The sequence below is a fragment of the Pinus tabuliformis genome, chromosome J (assembly GCF_031772625.1).
Source record: "Pinus tabuliformis cultivar Carrire ecotype Pingquan chromosome J, CPIR1, whole genome shotgun sequence".
Taxonomy (NCBI): Eukaryota; Viridiplantae; Streptophyta; class Pinopsida; order Pinales; family Pinaceae; genus Pinus; species Pinus tabuliformis.
In genome coordinates this window covers 1,105,275,610-1,105,295,149 of record NC_142295.1, presented here as the reverse complement: position 1 = coordinate 1,105,295,149, position 19,540 = coordinate 1,105,275,610, and the positions used below count along the sequence as shown (strand labels likewise).

Sequence of the window (19,540 nt, the reverse complement as noted above, 5' to 3'; positions counted from 1 at the left end):
AAAATTTATTGCTAATTTCATACGTACCCGCATCAAAACCAAAAATTGAAACTATTCACTCCTATTCTTTTTAATATAAATATAAATTAAATTAATTAAATCATTTTTAAATAATATATTTTATTTATAAAAAAAAAACACTTTACAAATAATTCATTTTATTTTTAAAAAATATACATCTAATTTAAAAAAAATACCTACCAAAATAATATCATTAATAAATCAATTTATTTTAGTGTATGAACACAACTCATTTTATAATTACCAATCCATAAACTATTTAAAGATTATACAATAATTTTTTCCAGTGTGATAACATAACACAATATACTCTCTTATTCCCATTCCTTTTATAAGAAATATAAAATAAAAATTAAATTAATTTTTAATAATTCATTTTATTTTTCCAAAAAAAAAAAAAAAAATCAGTTTTTTTGTGAAGATCTAATATAAAAGAACTTTATTTTTTAAATAATTCATTTTATTTATCCAAAATATGAAAAAGTAATTTAGTTTTTTTGAAAATCTAATAAACCAAAGGACAGCTTAAAAAGATAATATTACCAATAGACCAAAGGACAGCTTAAAAAGATAATATTACTCATAAACCAAAGGACAGCTTAAAAATATAATATCTCATAAACCAATTTATTTTACAGTAAACATGAACCTGACTCTTTTTATAATTAAAATACCAATCCATAAACTACTTAAAGATTATATACTAATTTCTTCAGTGAGATAACACAACACTAATACTCTCTCTACGGATATTTTGAAGTTTAACACCAACAGCGACTTCCAAGATCGAATGGAATGGAAATCGATTTAAGGGTGAACTCCGAACCACAGGTCAGTCGACTTTAATGACGATCAACATAGGACGGGACCAAAAGTTTTGGTCTTACATATTTCTCTCCCCTCATTACTGGATCCGGACTGGCCAGGCTCCATTATCTCGGAAGCAACTCCATTGCGGTCTCTGCGAGAGACCGCATAGACGTGCCGTGCCTACTCAACCCCACACTGCCCGAGAAGGCGTTGTAATATTCCCAGTCCGACGTTGTCTTTATCACTCCCTTCAAGGCCGCCTCCAAAGCTGTCACCAATTCCGATCTCGTCTCTAAAGCAGCTTTGTCCTTCTCCATAAGAGCGATCAAAAGCTCGATGTTGAATCGCCTGATATTCGGAACTATCTTCAACGGATATGGGTGACTCCAGAAAACATCCACCACTTTAGAAATCAACGATGTTGTTGAGAAGCCACCCAATTCTTCGAACTGGAAATCGCGTTTTGATGTGGTCATAAAGTTGAAGATCTGAGCAGCCAATCCTATGGCTGCTTCCAGAGGTTCGCATGAATGTTCCTCCCTCTGCATTATGCATGAGTAGTTAATCTCCGTCACATCCTTCAGAACCTGAAAACACATCACAAAGAAGTTAACTGATCAGATGAAATTGTTTTCAGATCGAGCTGCAATGCAACACTTTAATTTTCAAACGAAAGGCAAAGAATTGAATACAATCTTCTACCTGCGTTGCCAGTGCACTGATTTCAGTAAATTCAATGCAATCTGCCTTTGCGTGTGCAAGCAGATTTCGAAGAATCCTTGCTACATGAATACCCCGCACAGTGTCGTTCAGCACGGAGATCAGACGTGAGATTAAATTGGGGTGACCATCCAGCTTAATACTCATCATTATTTCACAATTGTGTGCATTCTCGAGTGAAAGAAAACCCAGAGCTTCTCCTGCCTTCTTGACGAGTTTCTCTATTTCATTGTTATTACTATCTATCTCTCGGAAAAAGAGGGAGAAGAGATTATCCAGAACTCCGCCAGTACCGCCGATGCTCTCACGGCCCTCCTGTTCGCGAGCAAGACTGGTCAGAGTGTTGATCGCCAGGATTTGCAGGTCATAGTTCAATTCTTTGTACTGAATAGCGTCTCTGAGATTGCTTATGGTGAAGACTATCTCCCGGATCCCTTTCCTCACGTCCTTCCCTGCCGAGCCTGTGGTACTTGCTAGCTTTTCCACGAGCTCCAGAGCGAGCATTGCCGTCTGGATTTCCAAAGCGTCCGGTTTTAAGTCAGTCAGTGCAATAATTTTAGGAAGTAGCCCTCTGCAATTTCCGATTTTTGCGCAGTTGGAGCGGTTCTCTGCCAACTTTTTCAGTATGGTCAGCCCCATAGAAACAGGCCTAAAGCCTTCCGGACTTGAGTCCTCAGTAGAGTAGAGTAAAGATGCTATAGATTCCATTGACCCAGCGATGGCCGTCACCCGAATGCAATTCCGCTTATTCTCCACCAATTCGGAGATTATCTCTGCAGCCGCTTTTCGAATCTCCTGTTCCTGATCGTCCTTGAAATTCAGCATTTCGATCAGCCTCTCCACCACATCTCTCATGATTCCGATTACCCTCAAATTCTCTTTCTTATACAGCGGATCCTTTACAAGCACGGACAGTACTCGAGCACCCCTGAGCTGTCCATCCTGACTACTGGACCGCAGCAACTCTACGCTATGTGATAGAAGTCCCATCTTCAAACCGTCGAAAACGGTACCATTGAGGCACCGCGAATATGTGACATAGAGAAATCCTTTGAGGGTGACGATCTCAGATTCGCCGAAGCCATAATCATCGCTCACCTCCTTAAGCAAGTTACATACAATGATCCTCCACTGCCAGTACGCCCTTTCGATCAGAAAGAGAAACGATTCGGCGAAGGACAGACCGTAGAACATTTTGAGAGCCGATTGCGGATTATTGGTATCGCTACATGAATCTACGCCGTAGTGCAGCAGTACTAACCGATACAGAGACACGCCGACGCATGTTGAAGCAGACAACAACTGAAGCCATAAGAGCAACGTGAGCTTTGGCATTGGCGGACTTCCTCTGCAATTTATCATGTCTCTGAGAGTTGCCCTGGATATTAGCATTGGCTCATGTATCCAATCGACCTCTTGGCTTCGGATGAAGATGCGAGCACCTTCAGTCAATAATATTATGGTGACGATCCAGAAGTCTGCTTTTTCTAAAGATGATGCGAAGCCTCCGAGGAGAACGACAGTGGCCCAGATGAAGGCCAGCTTGCCGAGGCAGCTGGCTGCCTTCTCCAAAATGGCAAGCCTAAGGGCAAACAAAGTAATTTTCATCTCGGGAAGTGCCCCATTGTCAGTGTAAGTCTGTAGTTCAGATCTAGGCATAACATCCAGACGGACAGTCGGTGACGTTGGGTCGCCAATCATTTCCGTATCAGATACAATATCTCTAACCGATGATGGCATTTCCGCAAGACCGGCGATGGCATTTTGGCGAGACTGGCTGTCGGACGTTCAATTATATGTTCCCCACCGTGGAGGTCACGAAGAAGCGTGGAAGCCTCGTAGACACTGCAGCGTCGTATCTTCGAAGCAGCGCGGTAGCCTTGTAGACGCAGCAGAGTCGTAACCTCGTAGCATCGTGATACAAGGCTCGTAGCAGCGTGGTAACATTGTAAACACTTCAATTTTATCTGTATCGCGATGTTTCTGTAATAGACACAAGGCCGCAGTACGTTTAATATTATCTTTGAGCCGTGGAAGTCTCTCAGACAACACAGCGTGGTAGCCTCATGGTCACTTAATTTGAATACCGAATCTGTCGCGAAGCACCGCAGAGGCTGCTAAGTGATTACATACAACTATTACAATTTTTTCATTCATGATTTGATTTATTGAGGTGAGTAAAGCAAGAATATTTACTCTTAAGAAACCTGGATGGATATGGAAGCAGCGTGGTAGTTGTAGACGTGTTTAATTTGATTTTAACCTTGTCGGTGAACCCTATGAAGCAGCGTAGAAGCTTGTCGTTGAACCCTATGAAGCAACGTAGAAGCAGCGCCGAAGCTTCATTACGCATTGCCAAAACGTGTTATTTTTTTTTTCCCAATTTACATGTTGCTAGTACACCTATACCTATACGGATTGATAAAATCTTAGTCAAAAAAACTCACAAATTAGCTTAGAAAATAATGGAAATGGAAATTTCAGTGAACCCAGAAAATAATGGAATAAGATTATGGTAAAATCTGATATAAATTTTAAAAAATTTGGGCTATAACGGTCAAACTTCAGATTTTGGATATCTCATGGATTGTAATTGTAATGGTGCTGAATCCATTTCCACCATATAAGCAAAAAAGAAAAAGAAAAAAATGAATAATAATCTTTTAATTTTCTTTAGGCAAGAATTTTGACATCCATATTTTTTGAATTTTTTCTTACCAAACAAGAAATCTGCCATCGAGTTGAATTTGTTGGACCAGGTTGATAAATGTTAATAGCAATAAAAAATATAAATATTAATAGTAATCAAAATACTTGTGTTATTTGAAAGGTTGAGTATTTGTAGTTCTATGATAGGAGTGGAGCTCACTTAATATAGAGAATTTGTAATGCCCAACAGAGGTAGGAAAGAAATTGACAAACTATTTAGAAACCTTTAATTTCATCCATTGAATTGTGTATGGAATGAAGAAGAATACTTTCACATTATTAAACTTACATTATTCATATTTTTTTACTTTTTAAGTATTGGAAATTTTGGAAAACCTATTCTAAAATAGACCATCCCTATAGGTGTAATAAATGATTGATAACACAAAATTAAATGGTTGATAAACAATAATAGTCATCTAAATCGAAACATTTATGTGCTATCTAATTTATGGACCATCATCACATAAGTTTTGAAATGAAAAATTCTTTTAGAAATTCTTGAGTTATTAAATTGGGGATATGAAAAGGAATATTCTTTACCATTCATACATTTCTAATTGTTGAAAAGGTAAAAAATCTAAAAGTCATATTCTGAAATAGACTACACTCGTCAACTATTAATATACCTAGGACAACCACTTTTGCTAATGCCGTTGATAGATGCTGATCAACATTATTTTCATATGTCAATTGCCATATAAAAGGAGGAAAGTGTCGCCAATTAGCGTATATCAACCACATTAGTAAATGTGGTTCTGCTAGTTGACAACCGACATGTGTGGGATGGATTCATTGGCCATGGTTGGCCATGGTTGACGAGGGCTGACGACGTTGATCATGGTTGATGAGGTTGACTGATGTTGAAGAGGATTGATGAGGTTGTTCATGGTTGACAAAGTTTATCAATGTTGGAGAGGGTTGACCAAGGTTGACCATGGTCAACCATTAATGTACCAATGTATTATTGTTACATCAATCTAATAATGTTACATTAAAGTTGACATTGTTACACTATTACATTGATATTGACCATGGTTAACCATTCTCAACCATGGTTGACAATGTTTCATGTTATACTAATTTTAATGTTAACACTACATTAATTTTACAAAACTAGTTGCATTAATGGTTGAAGTGGGTTGACGGGTTGCATATGGTTCACAAGGTTGGCCATGATTGAAGATGGTCAACCATTGCTAGCTAAGGTGGACCATGGTTCACCTCAGTTAACCATGAATTATAATGGTTGATGAGGGATTATGAGGAAATATTATTGTTGAATTTTTTTTACATTGTTGTCGATGGTTGACCATTGTTACATGGTTAAAGTGATGTAACATTAATGTTGACCAAGGTCAACCATGAAATCTTACATTATTGTTAATGCTAATGTTATATTAATGCTACAAAAATGGTTAAATTAATGGTTGATGAGGATGATCATGATTGAAGAGGGTTAACCATTGTTGACAAGGTTGATTGAGGATGACGAGCGTTGACCATGGATTACATGGTTGAGTAAGTTTGACCACAGTCAACCATAAATATAATAATGTATTATGTTATATTATCTAACAACATAACATTAATATTTTCAATTGTTGTATTGTTACATTAATGTTGACCATGGTTGATGTTATATTAATGTTACAAAACGGTTTCATTACTAATTCAAGAGGGTTGATGAGGCTGACCAACTTTTGTCACATTGCGATGATGACTGTGACATTGCAAAGTTGGACAATGTTTGTCACATTGCAATGTTGGATAATTTTTTGTACCATTTTGATGTCAAAACATGTTTGTTACAATGTGATGTCGGTTTCTTTATCACACTATGATGTTACCTTTTTCATCACAATTTCCAAACATTTATTTTCATAGTAGTTTCACATAATTTCTTTTACACAAACACATCACATTATTAGTTTTGTAATATCACATTACAATAATGTTCATCCCATTATGTCATTGGATAAATTGTGACAACATCACATTGTTTGGTAGATTGTTTCTTAGTTTTGTAATGCCTTGTTAGAATAATGTTTTTCACATTGCATCATTAGATACATTGCAATGCAATGTTATATGCAACAATGGTTGTCACATGTTGGACAATATTTGTCAAATTGCAACGTTTGATAAATTTTTGCACCATTTTGACATGAAAACATGTTTGTTACAATGTGTGAAATTGGTTTGTTTACCACATTTGTTCATTTGTCACAAAGTGACACTAGTTTTTTCTTTGTGTTGTCCAAGAATTTATTTTCATAGCAATTACACACAATTTTTTTTACACGACCACGTGTCACATAGCGACAAATTTTTTTTAATGAAAGCATGACATGAAAAGTCTTTTTCCATTCCATATTCATGTCATTTTATTTGCACAACCATAATGTGATGTTAGTTGTGTAATGTGATGTCGTGATGATGTGTAATGTTCATCAAAAGGAAATGTCTACTCTTTTTATTTGTGCCAATTGTGACGCGGGTTTGTTTGTCACTACGCTACACTAGTCTTTTCATCACATCGTCCCAGCGTTTCTTTCATAGTATTTTTATAGCATTTGTTTTGCCTGAGCTCATTGAGAGGTTAAGTTTTTAATGTGACATTTTGATGATGGTTTTTGTTGGTCAAAATGCAATGTATTTTGGTTTCTTGTCACAATGAAACCAAAAACTTTATCCTTTAAAATAAAAATAAAAATGGACATTTTTTTTTTGAAAAAATTGCATGAAGACTTAAAACAATAAATCTCACATTAACTCCTATTCATATAAATAATTAGATTATTATATTTAAAAGTCTATATAATAATATTCGTAGTAGCTTAGTATTATATTCCAATAAATATTAAAATTAATATTATTAATATTGAAATTGAAAATACAATTTGTAATATAATAGGGAGTATTACTATGTAAATAACAATGTTAATATTTCTTGAGAAATCTAGGGGCAACTAGATTAGGTTATTTCTCTTAATTTGATAACTTCTTATGATGTATTTTTACTTAGTTTGATTAGCTTCTTCTCTCACTTGATTATTATTATGTTCTTATCACCAAAAACCTACCAAACTATGAAGATCAAAAAAACAAGAGGACACAAAATGTAGGCTGCAATCGAGGGCCAAAACCTCTCTCTTAAGAAGAAAACCCACAAGAATTGTTTTCTTCTTATAGTATGGTTAGATGATGATTTTCAAGACCTAGAACCCTTGTCAAAGATCCCTCCAAGACCAAGTTAACCTTTCTTCTTGATGGGCTTTCCTTTTAGAAACTCCTTTAGCAATTTCGATATCAACAACTTCTCCAGCAACTTCGACCCCAACAACTTCGACCCAACAAACTTCCCAGTAATGTCGAATCCAACAATTTTGACCCGAACAGTTTCTTCTGTAACTTCGACTCCTGCAGAAATCGTAGCTCTTGCACATGTGGGAAAATATGGTGATTTCTTCCCTCTTATTCCTTTGCCTGAATTGGTTCTTCCTTCTTGGGAACTTCGTTTGCACGATAGATATTTTGGTGCCCTATCTCATCTTCTTTATGCAATTTGGTCTTGTTGTAGTAATTTTTTCTTAATATTCGCACGTGTGAGGAGATGATAGCCCAAAAACAATACTCAAAGACTTCGTTCATTTCCTTCTTCGCTCTTTTAGGTCTCTTTCTCTTCCTTGTTCAAACTTGTTGTGTGATAATTGGATATCCTTCAAGTGAGGTCAATGTCTCTTATATATATGCTTATCTTCTAGGTTGAATAGCCCTACATCAGGCCAACTTGTCACCTTATGAAGGTTGACTTGCTGCTGCTTGTTTGACAAGGTCTTGGAGGGTCTTTTTGACACTTTTGACTATACAATTTTTTTCTTAATAAGATAAAACATATAAAGGGAGTCTTACATGTATGACAATGACTCTTTTGACTTTTCATAACTCTATGAAAAACCTAGAAGCACTCAATGGGTGTTTTACCTATAAATACATTTATCTTGAGCATGAAACCCATGCATTAAGAATGATAATAATGATTTTTTTTTCTTTAATATCAAATGTATAAAATCACAATTACAATAGACATTATGAAGACCAAACCTAGTTACAGATTTCAACACTCCCTCTTAACTAGGGACGTATTCATAATTCATACAAGGCACTTGGACATTCTCCTATTGAAGAATACTCATAAGAAGAGTCATATTGCCAAGCCATCTCATAATCCATTTTCTTATCTTATGCTAGTGCATCTCATCATGTTAACCAACATTGTCACATAGAAAGTCTTTGACTAACAAGTATATCTCTCCACAAGATTAGAGCACAATGTTGGTGAGACAATGACTCTTGAAGAAGCATTTGTTGTTGTGGATCGCTTGGTAAAACACTATGATGAAAGAACCGAAGAGAAGAAGAAAAATGTTGACAAGATGAAAGAAAAGTTTACAAATGAGGAGCCTTCGAGATCGCATGATAAGACGAAGACGAAGAAATCGTTGAAGTGTTGGATATGTGAGGAACCACATATGGTGAATAATTGTCCTTCAAGACCAAAAGTGGTTGTGCTAGCACAATCCAATGCGAAAAAGAAAGAGGAAACTTTTATTGGGGTCATGCAGATTCTAGGAGCTGCGGTGGCTATGGAAGCGGTCTCAAAAAGAGATCCGGAAAGAAACAAGTTAAAGTATGTCGAGATGAAAGTTGGGAATGGTGTTGTACTCACTATGGTGGATAGTGGGGCAACTCACAACTTTATGAGTGAGGATAGTGCGAGAAGGATTGGACTAAAGTTTGTACCGTTGCAGGCACAAATGAAGGTAGTGACTTCTCCTCCAGATTCTATGATTGGTGTAGCTGAGAAAGTGGATGTGACACTTGGTGAATGGACACAGAAGGTCGATTTCACTCTGGTACGGATAGATGACTACGAAGCTGTACTAGGCATGGATTTTATGAAGCAATTTGAAGCTATGGTAGTTCCCCATACGAAGAAACTATGCATTTACGATGGACAAGAGGATGTACCTATCGGTGTTGCGACCATGGGAGTTACAAAGACCGAGTGTAAACTGACAATGATGAATATGGAGAATGACAAGCGAGATGAAGAGGTCTATAAGCGGTTGTCTATTGCAGAGGAAAAGCTTATGGAACAGTCACACGTTATTTGAACATTGTCTGATGGTATCTTGGATCTATCAAGGAGGCTAGAGGCAGTGGAGGATGATGATGCTAGACCGAATGTTCAAATGAAGGATTGAGAAGCACACTTACAGAGATTAGAAGTGGAGGATTCTGATAGATGGATTGAGTTTATTAGTGAGGGAAAGCCTTCAGGCTCTGCTCCCTCATTATCTTCTTAGACTATCATGGAGATGAGGCTCATTGTTAGCTGCTCATAACAGTGAGTCTCCAACATTTTGAGCAGGCATCTAGGGGTGAGATGACATAGATTGATAGGTAGCATGCAGTGGAGAGTCATGATGATGTAGGGGCATGAGTTCTTATGGAGGTGATGCATGGTTGGATTAGCTACCCAACTAATCGCCAACATGAGGGGTACCAGCGCATGATTCTTTGCAGAATTTAGAATATCTATGGCGTGAGGTAGGTCGAGAGGTAGCCATACACACGTTTGTGTGGTTTAATAGTCTTGGTGATGGAGTCTACCGGGATGTGGGAGAGTTGTCGAGGACGACAACAATTTAGAGTGGGGGAGTATATCAATCCCATGAGTTTCGGATGCAATGTGCAATGAGTTGGGTGGGCGCTCCCGGTTAAATGCGATGAGCCAAGTGAGCGACCAGTCGGTGAGCAAGCACTTTGGTTGCGACGTTTCATTGCAACGATGGGACGAGTTGGAAGAGAGTGACGAGTTGGGGAAATCAGTTAAAGGTGCCCGGGGCACGCGCACGATGAGCCAACGTAGGAGTCAAAAAACTGAAAGTCCAGAATTTGGATAAGTATGCAAACTTCGCGAAGGAAAATTTATACCGTGGGAGTTCGGCATGTGGACCCAGCGGGGTGGAAGTATGGGTGAGCCGACGTGAATGTTGGGCAAGTCGACGTGTTATGTGGGCAAATTAGTCAAATTGACAGGTCGACCTGCCCACGAGCTATCCATGGCAGAGCGTATATATTGGCGGTGGTTTGGATGGGAGAAGGAAATCAATCAAGTCTTGGAAGTTCCACAAGTGCGAGCCAAGGGTAAAGGGCGAGCTCGAAGGTTGAGAACATAAGATGAGTGGCAAGGTGCAGGTGGGAAATTTGACTAAAGCACCAAGCTAGGGGAACAGAAGCATGAAGTTCAAGATCGATGCGCTACAGGTTGGGCGCATCGCCCAACGAGCGAACCGGGTGGATAGGTGAGTCGGATGAGGGAGGCGACCTGCGGAGGGCGCTACATGACCATCGTGTCGGGTTGAATGATAGGGGGTCTGCGGTTGGACAGTTCTGCGGGTGGGCAGAATAGGTTTGCAGTTGGAAAGTTCTGTGGGCGAAACGATTATGCGGGCAGTTGGCAGGCAGAGCTGCACAACGAAGAACTACCACTGGGTGAAAGCAAACGGAGTGCGAGTGAGCCTACGATAGAGCGGTGAGTAGGGCAAATGCTGAATGGAAAGTCGAGTTGCGGGTTGGGCGAGCATTGGGCGAATGTTGAACGAAGGACCAAGCTGCGAGTTAGGCGAATGTTGAACGGAGCGCTGAGTGCGGGTGAGTGCCAAGCAGGTGACATGCCCTAGGCCGACTGAATAATACGACGACGTTTGAACCAGTTTGCACGATGAGTGGTGTGGAGGGCGCCTCTGCTCGTTGAGTTGGGCAACCCGACCCAGCGAAGGGTGGGCTCTACTGAATGAAGGTTCGAGTACGCTGCATGGTTATGGGTCGAGTTGTGTATTTTGGCAGATTTTGCGAGAAGGAAGTTGGGGTTCCTCTCCAAGGAATGTTATTGTATATTTTGAAGAATTATCATTATTATTGTGGGCAGACTCATCTTCAGGGAGTTGCCCCTCCCGTTAAATATTGTATCCGTTGTGCATATGTGTAAAATGATAATGATGATGAAAGATGCTTAATTGAATGTTTCAGCTGTGTATATGAATGCTAAATATTTAGAAGTGAAAAATAAACTAAGTATAGAATGTTAGATGTAATCTACACTTGAAAATATTGTTGAAAAAAAATCAGATGGTGGTGTCACACTTCCTATGAACGGTAGAAAGACTACAATAGAAATAAAATAAAAATAAAAACCCTGTAGACACTACAGCGCCGTAGCTTCGAAGCAGCACGGTAGGATTGTAGATGTAGAAGCGGCGTAGCCTCGTTGTACAAGGCTCGTAGCAGCGTGCTAACAGTGTAAACATTTCAATTTTATCTTTAACTCTATGCGTCTGTAATAGACACAGAGCTGCAGTACGTTTAATATTATCTTTGTGCCGTGGAAGTCTTTTAACAACACAGCGTGGTAGCATCATAGTCACTTAATTTTAACACCGAGTCTGTCGGGAAGCACCGTAGAGGCTGCTAAGTGATTACATACAAATATATATATCTGAAAGTTTTTATCTGCCCAAATATACTACGACTTTTTCATTCAATATGATTTGATGTATTGAGGTGAGTCAAGCAAGAATATTTACTCTCAGGAAACAAGTTATGCAAGTTTAAGAAATACAAATCCAACAAAAGACAACTTTATTATATTGGAACCATTCATAAAATAATTTTGTCAAAATATAAATTATCATCATGAAATTTATAATTCATTATTATATATATTCGTAAAAATATTGATACCATTCAAATACTATACTATTATAATTTTAAAAAACATATAATTTAATTCAAGGAAAAAAAACATAATTGAAAAATAGTAATTCTCAGCTGAAAAATTATAAAACTACAACCAAAAATTTAAAACGTAAAATAGTAGCCTAAACCATTAATTCTAACATAAAAATCCAATTATTTTCACCTTCTCTATGACATTAAAAGAAATTGGAAAATGAAAACAATTTTCCCAATATATAAGCTTTCATAGAATGCGAAATCTCTGCAAATATTAATACCAACTTCATATCTTATTATACCTGCGTGATAGGTTATATAGTAACTTGTTAGGAGTAAAATAACTTTGAATTACAGTTAGTTCATAATTCAAACGTTTTTTTGATGTTTATTAAAGTTAATATGAAAAATATATATGAAATTAAATAGTGTAAATGAGTAAAATCACTTTGAATTACAGTTAGTTCATAATTCAAACGTTTTTTTTAATGTTTATTAACGTTAACATGAAAAATACATATTAAATTAAATAGTGTAAATGAGTAAAGTAACTTTGAATTGCAGTTAGTTCATAATTCAAATATATTTTTTTAATGTTTATTAAAGTTAATATGAAAAATATATATTAAATTAAATAGTGTAAATTAAAATTTGTTTTTATTTTTATTTTTATTTTTGAAAGACATAAATTTTTATTTATTGGTCGATAAATGTAAACTGTTTCATTTTTTAAAAATATAATTTTAAAAAATACTTAAACCTAATTATTAAAAATAGTTTATAAAATTATAAAATATAATAGTTATTTAAATTTTCATATGTAGAGTTGAGGCTTCTGTGATCCATAACAAGTTAATGATAGATTTTTCGGCGAAAATCACATGAGAAACCATTTGTCGACGCGTTTTGAACCAATCAGTGTGGTTCATCGTAATTAAATATAATAGATATTTATTATTAAATATAAAGTATAGTTTAGTTATTAGATTTTAGTTTGAGTGATTTAGGGAAAATTTATTTTATTAGTAGTTTGGGTTTAAGCTTTTAAAGAAATGTTGTAAACCGAGTAAAAATCACAATCATATTTAATTTATGGAAGTCTAAAGTACAGTGTAACAAATAGACAAAATAACTATTTTCCGTTTTTAATTTGTAAAGTTCAAGAGATTTGAGGTTTTTTTTAGGATGTTCAATTAATTTGTGCATTCAAATATTCATTTTAAATAACAGGAAGTCATAATCTCGCTGAAAACTATATCGCCTCATTCCAGGGAAAAAGGCATTTTTGCTATTAATTAGACTACATAATAAATACATAGGTATTACATAGTAGGCTTTGGTTCAAGAGGTCAAGGACAAAATTAATAGATGAATATCTTGTTAGAATGCATTTAACATCATTGAACTTGCCATGAGAATGAATTTAATCGGCAAGTGATCTAATTAATAGATAAAATGGTCATTTTCCAAACATTTTTTTTTGTCAAATATTCCAAAAATTTAATAGAGGCTCTTAAGAATCATAAGTTTAAGTTGTCTAATTGTAAAGTTCAAGTGCAGCCTTGAGTATTTTTTAGAGCGTTGAATCTATCTGTGCATTCTAAACTCAAGAAATCAAAATTTCACCAAAAAGTGTATTATTGAATTTTAACTTAAAAGCCATTTTGTCTATTAGTTAGACCTCATATTTAATTAATAAGGTAGACTCCTTAAAGATCCATTTACTATAATCTAATTGTTCTAAGTTTTAGAGGTTTTCTAAATATATTTTCTAATTAAATCGGAATCACAAATTTTCAAAATACCTATTTATACATTCAAATACATATTTTAAATAAAAAATAATCTAACTAATAATTATTCATTATATTTTAACCAAAACTCTAAATACTTAAACAACATCAACATAAATAAATCTTAAAACTCATTAAATCTCAATACTCCTTCAAATCCTTAAAACTCCTTGAATCTCAATATTCCTGCAAATCCTTTTGTATAAGTGAGCGTCCTATCAATATTTAAACGAGAACCAAAACACTTGTACAAAGTCTCCAACATGGTATAAGGGCAACCCTTCAAAACGTTTTTTAAGGGCATCTTTTCCGAGAGTACTCACCTCATCCTTTTAGATCTGTCGACCTTTTATCTGTTTTTACACTTTATTGAATTAAAATACTTCATTCATCGATAAAGTACTCCTAACGAAATATTAAATACAATTTCTCTATGCAAAAATGAAATGTACTCCTAATAATTTTAAAAATATTGTATTTTACATGAACAAAATCATATTAAGATAATGTGATACTTTTCTCCTGTGGTTTTGCTATATTTGTAATTTCAAACTTATTAAAATAATTTACAAATTTCAAATGTTTTGAGCATTAAATATTTTATAAAGCATTTTAATAAAATCACAATGTGAATTATTAATATAATATATTACAATTTTAAATGGTCTTTATGATCTTAGTCTATATAATTGCAGTCAATGGTGAGGTCTTCTGAGCTTTCTTAGTGAGGATTCTTCACTCTTCGAATCAGACATCAAATTTGCGATTCGTTTCATTTCTGCGGGTTTGCATAAATACAGATTTGAAATATTGATTCGTTTCATTTCTGCGGGTTTGCATAAATACAGATTTGAAATATTGATTCTTGGATCTCTAGGGCATCATCCCAAACACACACAATTCAATCTTTTGGTTAAGAGGCTCTCCAAACCAGGGAAGCAGAAATATTAATCTACCAAGTTTGATCTAAAGTGATTTCTCCTGCAGTCTATCGGGTTTGCAAATCGGGTTTGTCGTGCGATTTTTCTAAATATTTTTCTTATTTTTTTGGTCTCAGCCATTTAACTTTCTAGATCTAATCCCGTTTGCGGGCTGTTTCCTTTTGGGCACGTGTGGTCTGTGGTTAGGTTGACTGATATCAGGTGTACATATTCCTTATTTTTTTAATACATATATGCTCATATATTTTTAAAATATGAATAATTCATCATAGTTACCAAAGATTACCAAAAGGTAGACCTAGCACAGTAACATACAGAGCACTTATGAGTATATAAAGTCAGCCATTTAACTTTATAGAGCAATGTGGTCTGTAGTTAGGTTGACTGATATCAGGTGCACACATTCCTTATTTTTTTTAATACATGCTCATATATTTTTAAAATATAAATAATTCAGGATAGTTATAAAGATTACCAAAAATAAACCTACCACAGTGACTCTACAAAGCAATTATGAGTATATAAAATCTTTATCAGTGTATAAAGTCTTTAAGAAAAACTTAAAAAAAAAAAGTCAAGCCGCAAACAGATTCAGAATCCATGCTAGAAAATAAATTCACATCTCGAACAAAATCCAAAAACAAATAAAATATAAAATATAACTATTATACACTAATTTCTCTTAAAAACAAAATCCAAAAACAAATAAAATATAATATATAACTATTATACACTAATTTCTTTACTGAGATAACATAACACAATATACTCTCTCCACGGATATGTTGAAGTTTAACACCAACGACGACTTCCAAGATCCAATCGAATGGAAATCGATTTAAGGTTGAACTCCGAACCACAGGTCAATCGACTTTAATGACGAACAACAACAGGACCAGAAGTTTTGGCCTTACATATTTCTCTCCTTTTATTACTCGATCCGGACTGGCCAGACTCCATTATCTAGGAAGCAACTCCATTGCGGTCTCTGCGAGAGACCGCATAGACCTGCCGTGCCTACTCAACCCCACACTGCCCGAGAAGGCGTTGTAATATTCCCAGTCCGACGTTGTCTTTATCACTCCCTTCAAAGCCGCCTCCAAAGCTGTCACCAATTCCGATCTCGTCTCTAAAGCAGCTTTGTCCTTCTCCATAAGAGCGATCAAAAGCTCGATGTTGAATCGCCTAATATTCGGAACTATCTTCAACTGATATGGGTGACTCCAGAAAACATCCACCACTTTAGAAATCAACGATGTTGTTGAGAAGCCACCCAATTCTTCGAACTGGAAATCGTGTTTCGATGTGGTATGTTGAAGATCTGAGCAACCAATCCTATGGTTGCTTCCAGAGGCTCGCCTGAATGTTCCTCCCTCTGCATTATGCATGAATAGTTAATCTCCGTCACATCCTTCAGAACCTGAAAACACATCACAAAGAAGTTAACTGATCCGATGAAATTGCTTTCAGATCGAACTGCAATGCAACACTTTAATTTTCAAACGAAAGGCAAAGAATTGAATACAATCTTCTACCTGCGTTGCCAGTGCACTGATTTCCCTAAATTCAATGCAATCTGCCTTTTCGTGTGCAAGCAGATTTCGAAGAATCCTTGCTACATGAATACCCCGCACAGTGTCGTTCAGCACGGAGATCAGACCTGAGATTAAATTTGGGTGACCATCCAGCTTAATACTCATCATTATTTCACAATTGTGTGTATTATCGAGTGAAAGAAAACCCAGCGCTTCTCCTGCCTTCTTGACGAGTTTCTCTATTTCATTGTTATTATTATCTATCCCTCGGAAAAAGAGGGAGAAGAGATTATCCAGAACTCCGCCAGTACTGCCGATGCTCTCACGGCCCTCCTGTTCGCGAGCAAGACTGGTCAGAGTGTTGATCGCCAGGATTTGCATGTCATAGTTCAATTCTTTGTACTGAATAGCGTCTCTGAGATTGCTTACGGTGAAAACTATCTCCCGGATCCCTTTCCTTACGTCCTTCCCTGCCGAGCCTGTAGTACTTGCTAGCTTTTCCACGAGCATTGCCGTCTGGATTTCCAAAGCGTCCGGTTTTAAGTCAGTCAGTGCAATAATTTTAGGAAGTAGCGCTCTGCAATTTCCGATTTTTGCGCAGTTGGAGCGGTTCTCTGCCAACTTTTTCAGTATGGTCAGCCCCATAGAAACAGGCCTAAAGCCTTCCGGACTTGAGTCCTCCGTAGAGTACAGTAAAGATGCTATAGATTCCATTGACCCAGCGATGGCTGTCACCCGAATGCAATTCCGGTTATTCTCCACCAATTCGGAGATTATCTCTGCAGCCGCTTTTCGAATCTCCTGTTCCTGATCGTCCTTGAAAGTCAGCATTTCGATCAGCCTCTCCACCACATCTCTCATGATTCCGATTACCCTCAAATTCTCTTTCTTATACAGCGGATCCTTTACAAGCACGGACAGTACTCGAGCACCCATGAGCTGTCCATCCTGACTACTGGACCGCAGCAACTCCACACTATGTGATGGAAGTCCCATCTTCAAACCGTCGAAAACGTTACCATTGAGGCACCGCGAATATGTGACATAGAGAAATCCTTTGAGGGTGACGATCTCAGATTTGCCGAAGCCATAATCATCGCTCACCTCTTTAAGCAACTTACATACAATGATCCTCCACTGCCAGTACGCCTTTTCGATCAGAAAGAGAAACGATTCGGCGAAGGACAGACCGTAGAACATTTTGAGAGCCGATTGCGGATTATTGGTATCGCTACATGAATCTACGCCGTAGTGCAGCAGTACTAACCGATACAGAGACAAGCCGACGCATGTTGAAGCAGACAACAACTGAAGCCATAAGAGCAACGTGAGCTTTGGCATTGGCGGACTTCCTCTGCAATTTATCATGTCTCTGAGAGTTGCCCTGGATATCAGCATTGGCTCATGTATCCAATCGACCTCTTGGCTTCGGATGAAGATGCGAGCACCTTCAGTCAATAATATTATGGTGACGATCCAGAAGTCTGCTGTTTCTAAAGATGATGCGAAGCCTCCGAGGAGGACGACGGTGGCCCAGATGAAGGCCAGCTTGCCGAGGCAGCTGGCTGCCTTCTCCAAAATGGCAAGCCTAAGGGCAAACAAAGTAATTTTCATCTCGGGAAGTGCCCCCTTGTCATTGTAAGTCTGTAGTTCAGATCTAGGCATAACATCCAGAAGGACAGCTGGTGATGTTCGGTCGCCAATCATTTCTGTATCAGATACAATATCTCTAACCGATGATGGCATTTCCGCAAGACCGGCGATGGCATTTTGGCGAGACTGGCTGTCGGACGTTCAATTATATATTGTTGCCCCACCGTGGAGGTCACGAAGAAGCGTGGAAGCCTCGTAGACACTGCAGCGTCGTAGCTTCGAAGCAGCGCGGTAGCCTTGTAGACGCAGCAGCGTCGTAACCTCGTAGCATCGTGGTACAAGGCTCGTAGCAGCGCGGTAGTTGTAGACGTGGTTAATTTGATTTTAACCTTGTCGGTGAACCCTATGAAGCAGCGTAGAAGCTTGTCGTTGAACCCTATGAAGCAACGTAGAAGCAGCGCCGAAGCTTCATTACGCATTGCCAAAACGCGTTATTTTTTTTTCCCAGTTTTACATGCTGCTAGTACACCTATACCTATACGGATTGATAAAATCTTAGTCTAAAAAAAACTCACAAATTAGCTTAGAAAATAATGGAAATTTCATTATTAACCCAGAAAATAATGGAATAAGATTATGATAAAATCTGGCATAAATTTTTAAACATTTGGGTTATAGCTGTCAAACTTCAGATTTTGGGTGCCCACTGATTGTGATGGTGCTGAATCCATTTCCACCATATAAAAAAAATAAAAAAATTAATAATAATTTTTTAATTTTCTTTAGGCAAGAATTTTGACATCCATATTTTTTGAATTTTTTTACCCAGCAAGAGATCTGCGATCGAGTTGAATTTGTTGGATCAACCGGGTTGATAAATGTTAATAGCAATAAAAAATGATAAATATTAATAGTAATCAAAATACTTGTGTTATTTGAAAGGTTCAGTATTTGTAGTTCTATGATAGGAGTGGAGCTCACCTAAGATAGAGAATTTGTAATGCCCAACAGAGGTAGGAAAGAAATTGACAAACTATTTGGAAACCCTTAATTTCATCTATTGAATTGCGAATGGAACGAAGAAGAATACTTTCACATTATTAAATTTACATCATCCATAATTTTTTACTTTTTAAGTATTGGAAATTTTGGAAAACCTATTCTAAAATAGACCATCCCTAAAGGTGTAATAAATGATCCACTGATAACACAAAATTAAATGGTTGATAAACAATAATAGTCATCAAAATCAAAACATTTATGTGCTATTTAATTTATGGACCATCATCACATAAGTTTTGAAATGAAAAATACTTTTAGAAATTCTTGAGTTATTAAATCGTGTATATGAAAAAGAATATTTTTTACCATTCATACATTTCTATTTGTTGAAAAGATAAAAAATCTAAAAGTCATATTCTGAAATAGACTACACTTGTCAAATATTAATATACCTAGCACAACCACTTTTGCTAATGCGGTTGATAGATGCCGATCAACATTATTTTCATATTTCAATTGACATATAAAAGGAGGAAAGTGTCGCCAATTAGCGTATATCAACCACATTAGTAAATGTGGTTCTGCTAGTTGAAAACCGACATGTGTGGGATGG

The 19,540-nt window shown here is 36.7% G+C and overlaps 2 protein-coding genes across 2 annotated transcripts; both read right to left on the bottom strand.

Annotated features, from left to right (window-relative positions):
- Window positions 1-953: 953 nt before the first annotated feature.
- LOC149230905 (uncharacterized) lies at window positions 954-3,252 on the bottom strand. The gene is made up of 2 exons (XM_089381462.1): window positions 1,534-3,252; window positions 954-1,418 (listed from the first exon to the last, which is right to left on the bottom strand). The coding sequence occupies exons 1-2, from the start codon at window positions 3,250-3,252 to the stop codon at window positions 954-956; spliced, it is 2,184 nt and encodes a 727-aa protein (XP_089237588.1).
- Window positions 3,253-15,756: 12,504 nt separating this feature from the next.
- On the bottom strand, window positions 15,757-18,039 carry LOC149230904 (uncharacterized). The gene is made up of 3 exons (XM_089381461.1): window positions 16,333-18,039; window positions 16,128-16,217; window positions 15,757-16,005 (listed from the first exon to the last, which is right to left on the bottom strand). The coding sequence occupies exons 1-3, from the start codon at window positions 18,037-18,039 to the stop codon at window positions 15,757-15,759; spliced, it is 2,046 nt and encodes a 681-aa protein (XP_089237587.1).
- Window positions 18,040-19,540: the final 1,501 nt, after the last annotated feature.

Excerpts from the sequence above, each read along its gene's own strand:
- LOC149230905 (XM_089381462.1), bottom strand. The coding sequence starts at position 3,252 with ATGATTGGCGACCCAACGTCACCGACTGTCCGTCTGGATGTTATGCCT. Across the intron at positions 1,419-1,533 it reads TCAGTGCACTGGCAACGCAG|GTTCTGAAGGATGTGACGGA; the intron begins GTAGAAGATTGT and ends ATGTGTTTTCAG.
- LOC149230904 (XM_089381461.1), bottom strand. The coding sequence starts at position 18,039 with ATGATTGGCGACCGAACATCACCAGCTGTCCTTCTGGATGTTATGCCT. Across the intron at positions 16,218-16,332 it reads TCAGTGCACTGGCAACGCAG|GTTCTGAAGGATGTGACGGA; the intron begins GTAGAAGATTGT and ends ATGTGTTTTCAG. Across the intron at positions 16,006-16,127 it reads TGGAAGCAACCATAGGATTG|TTGAAGATAGTTCCGAATAT; the intron begins GTTGCTCAGATC and ends CACCCATATCAG.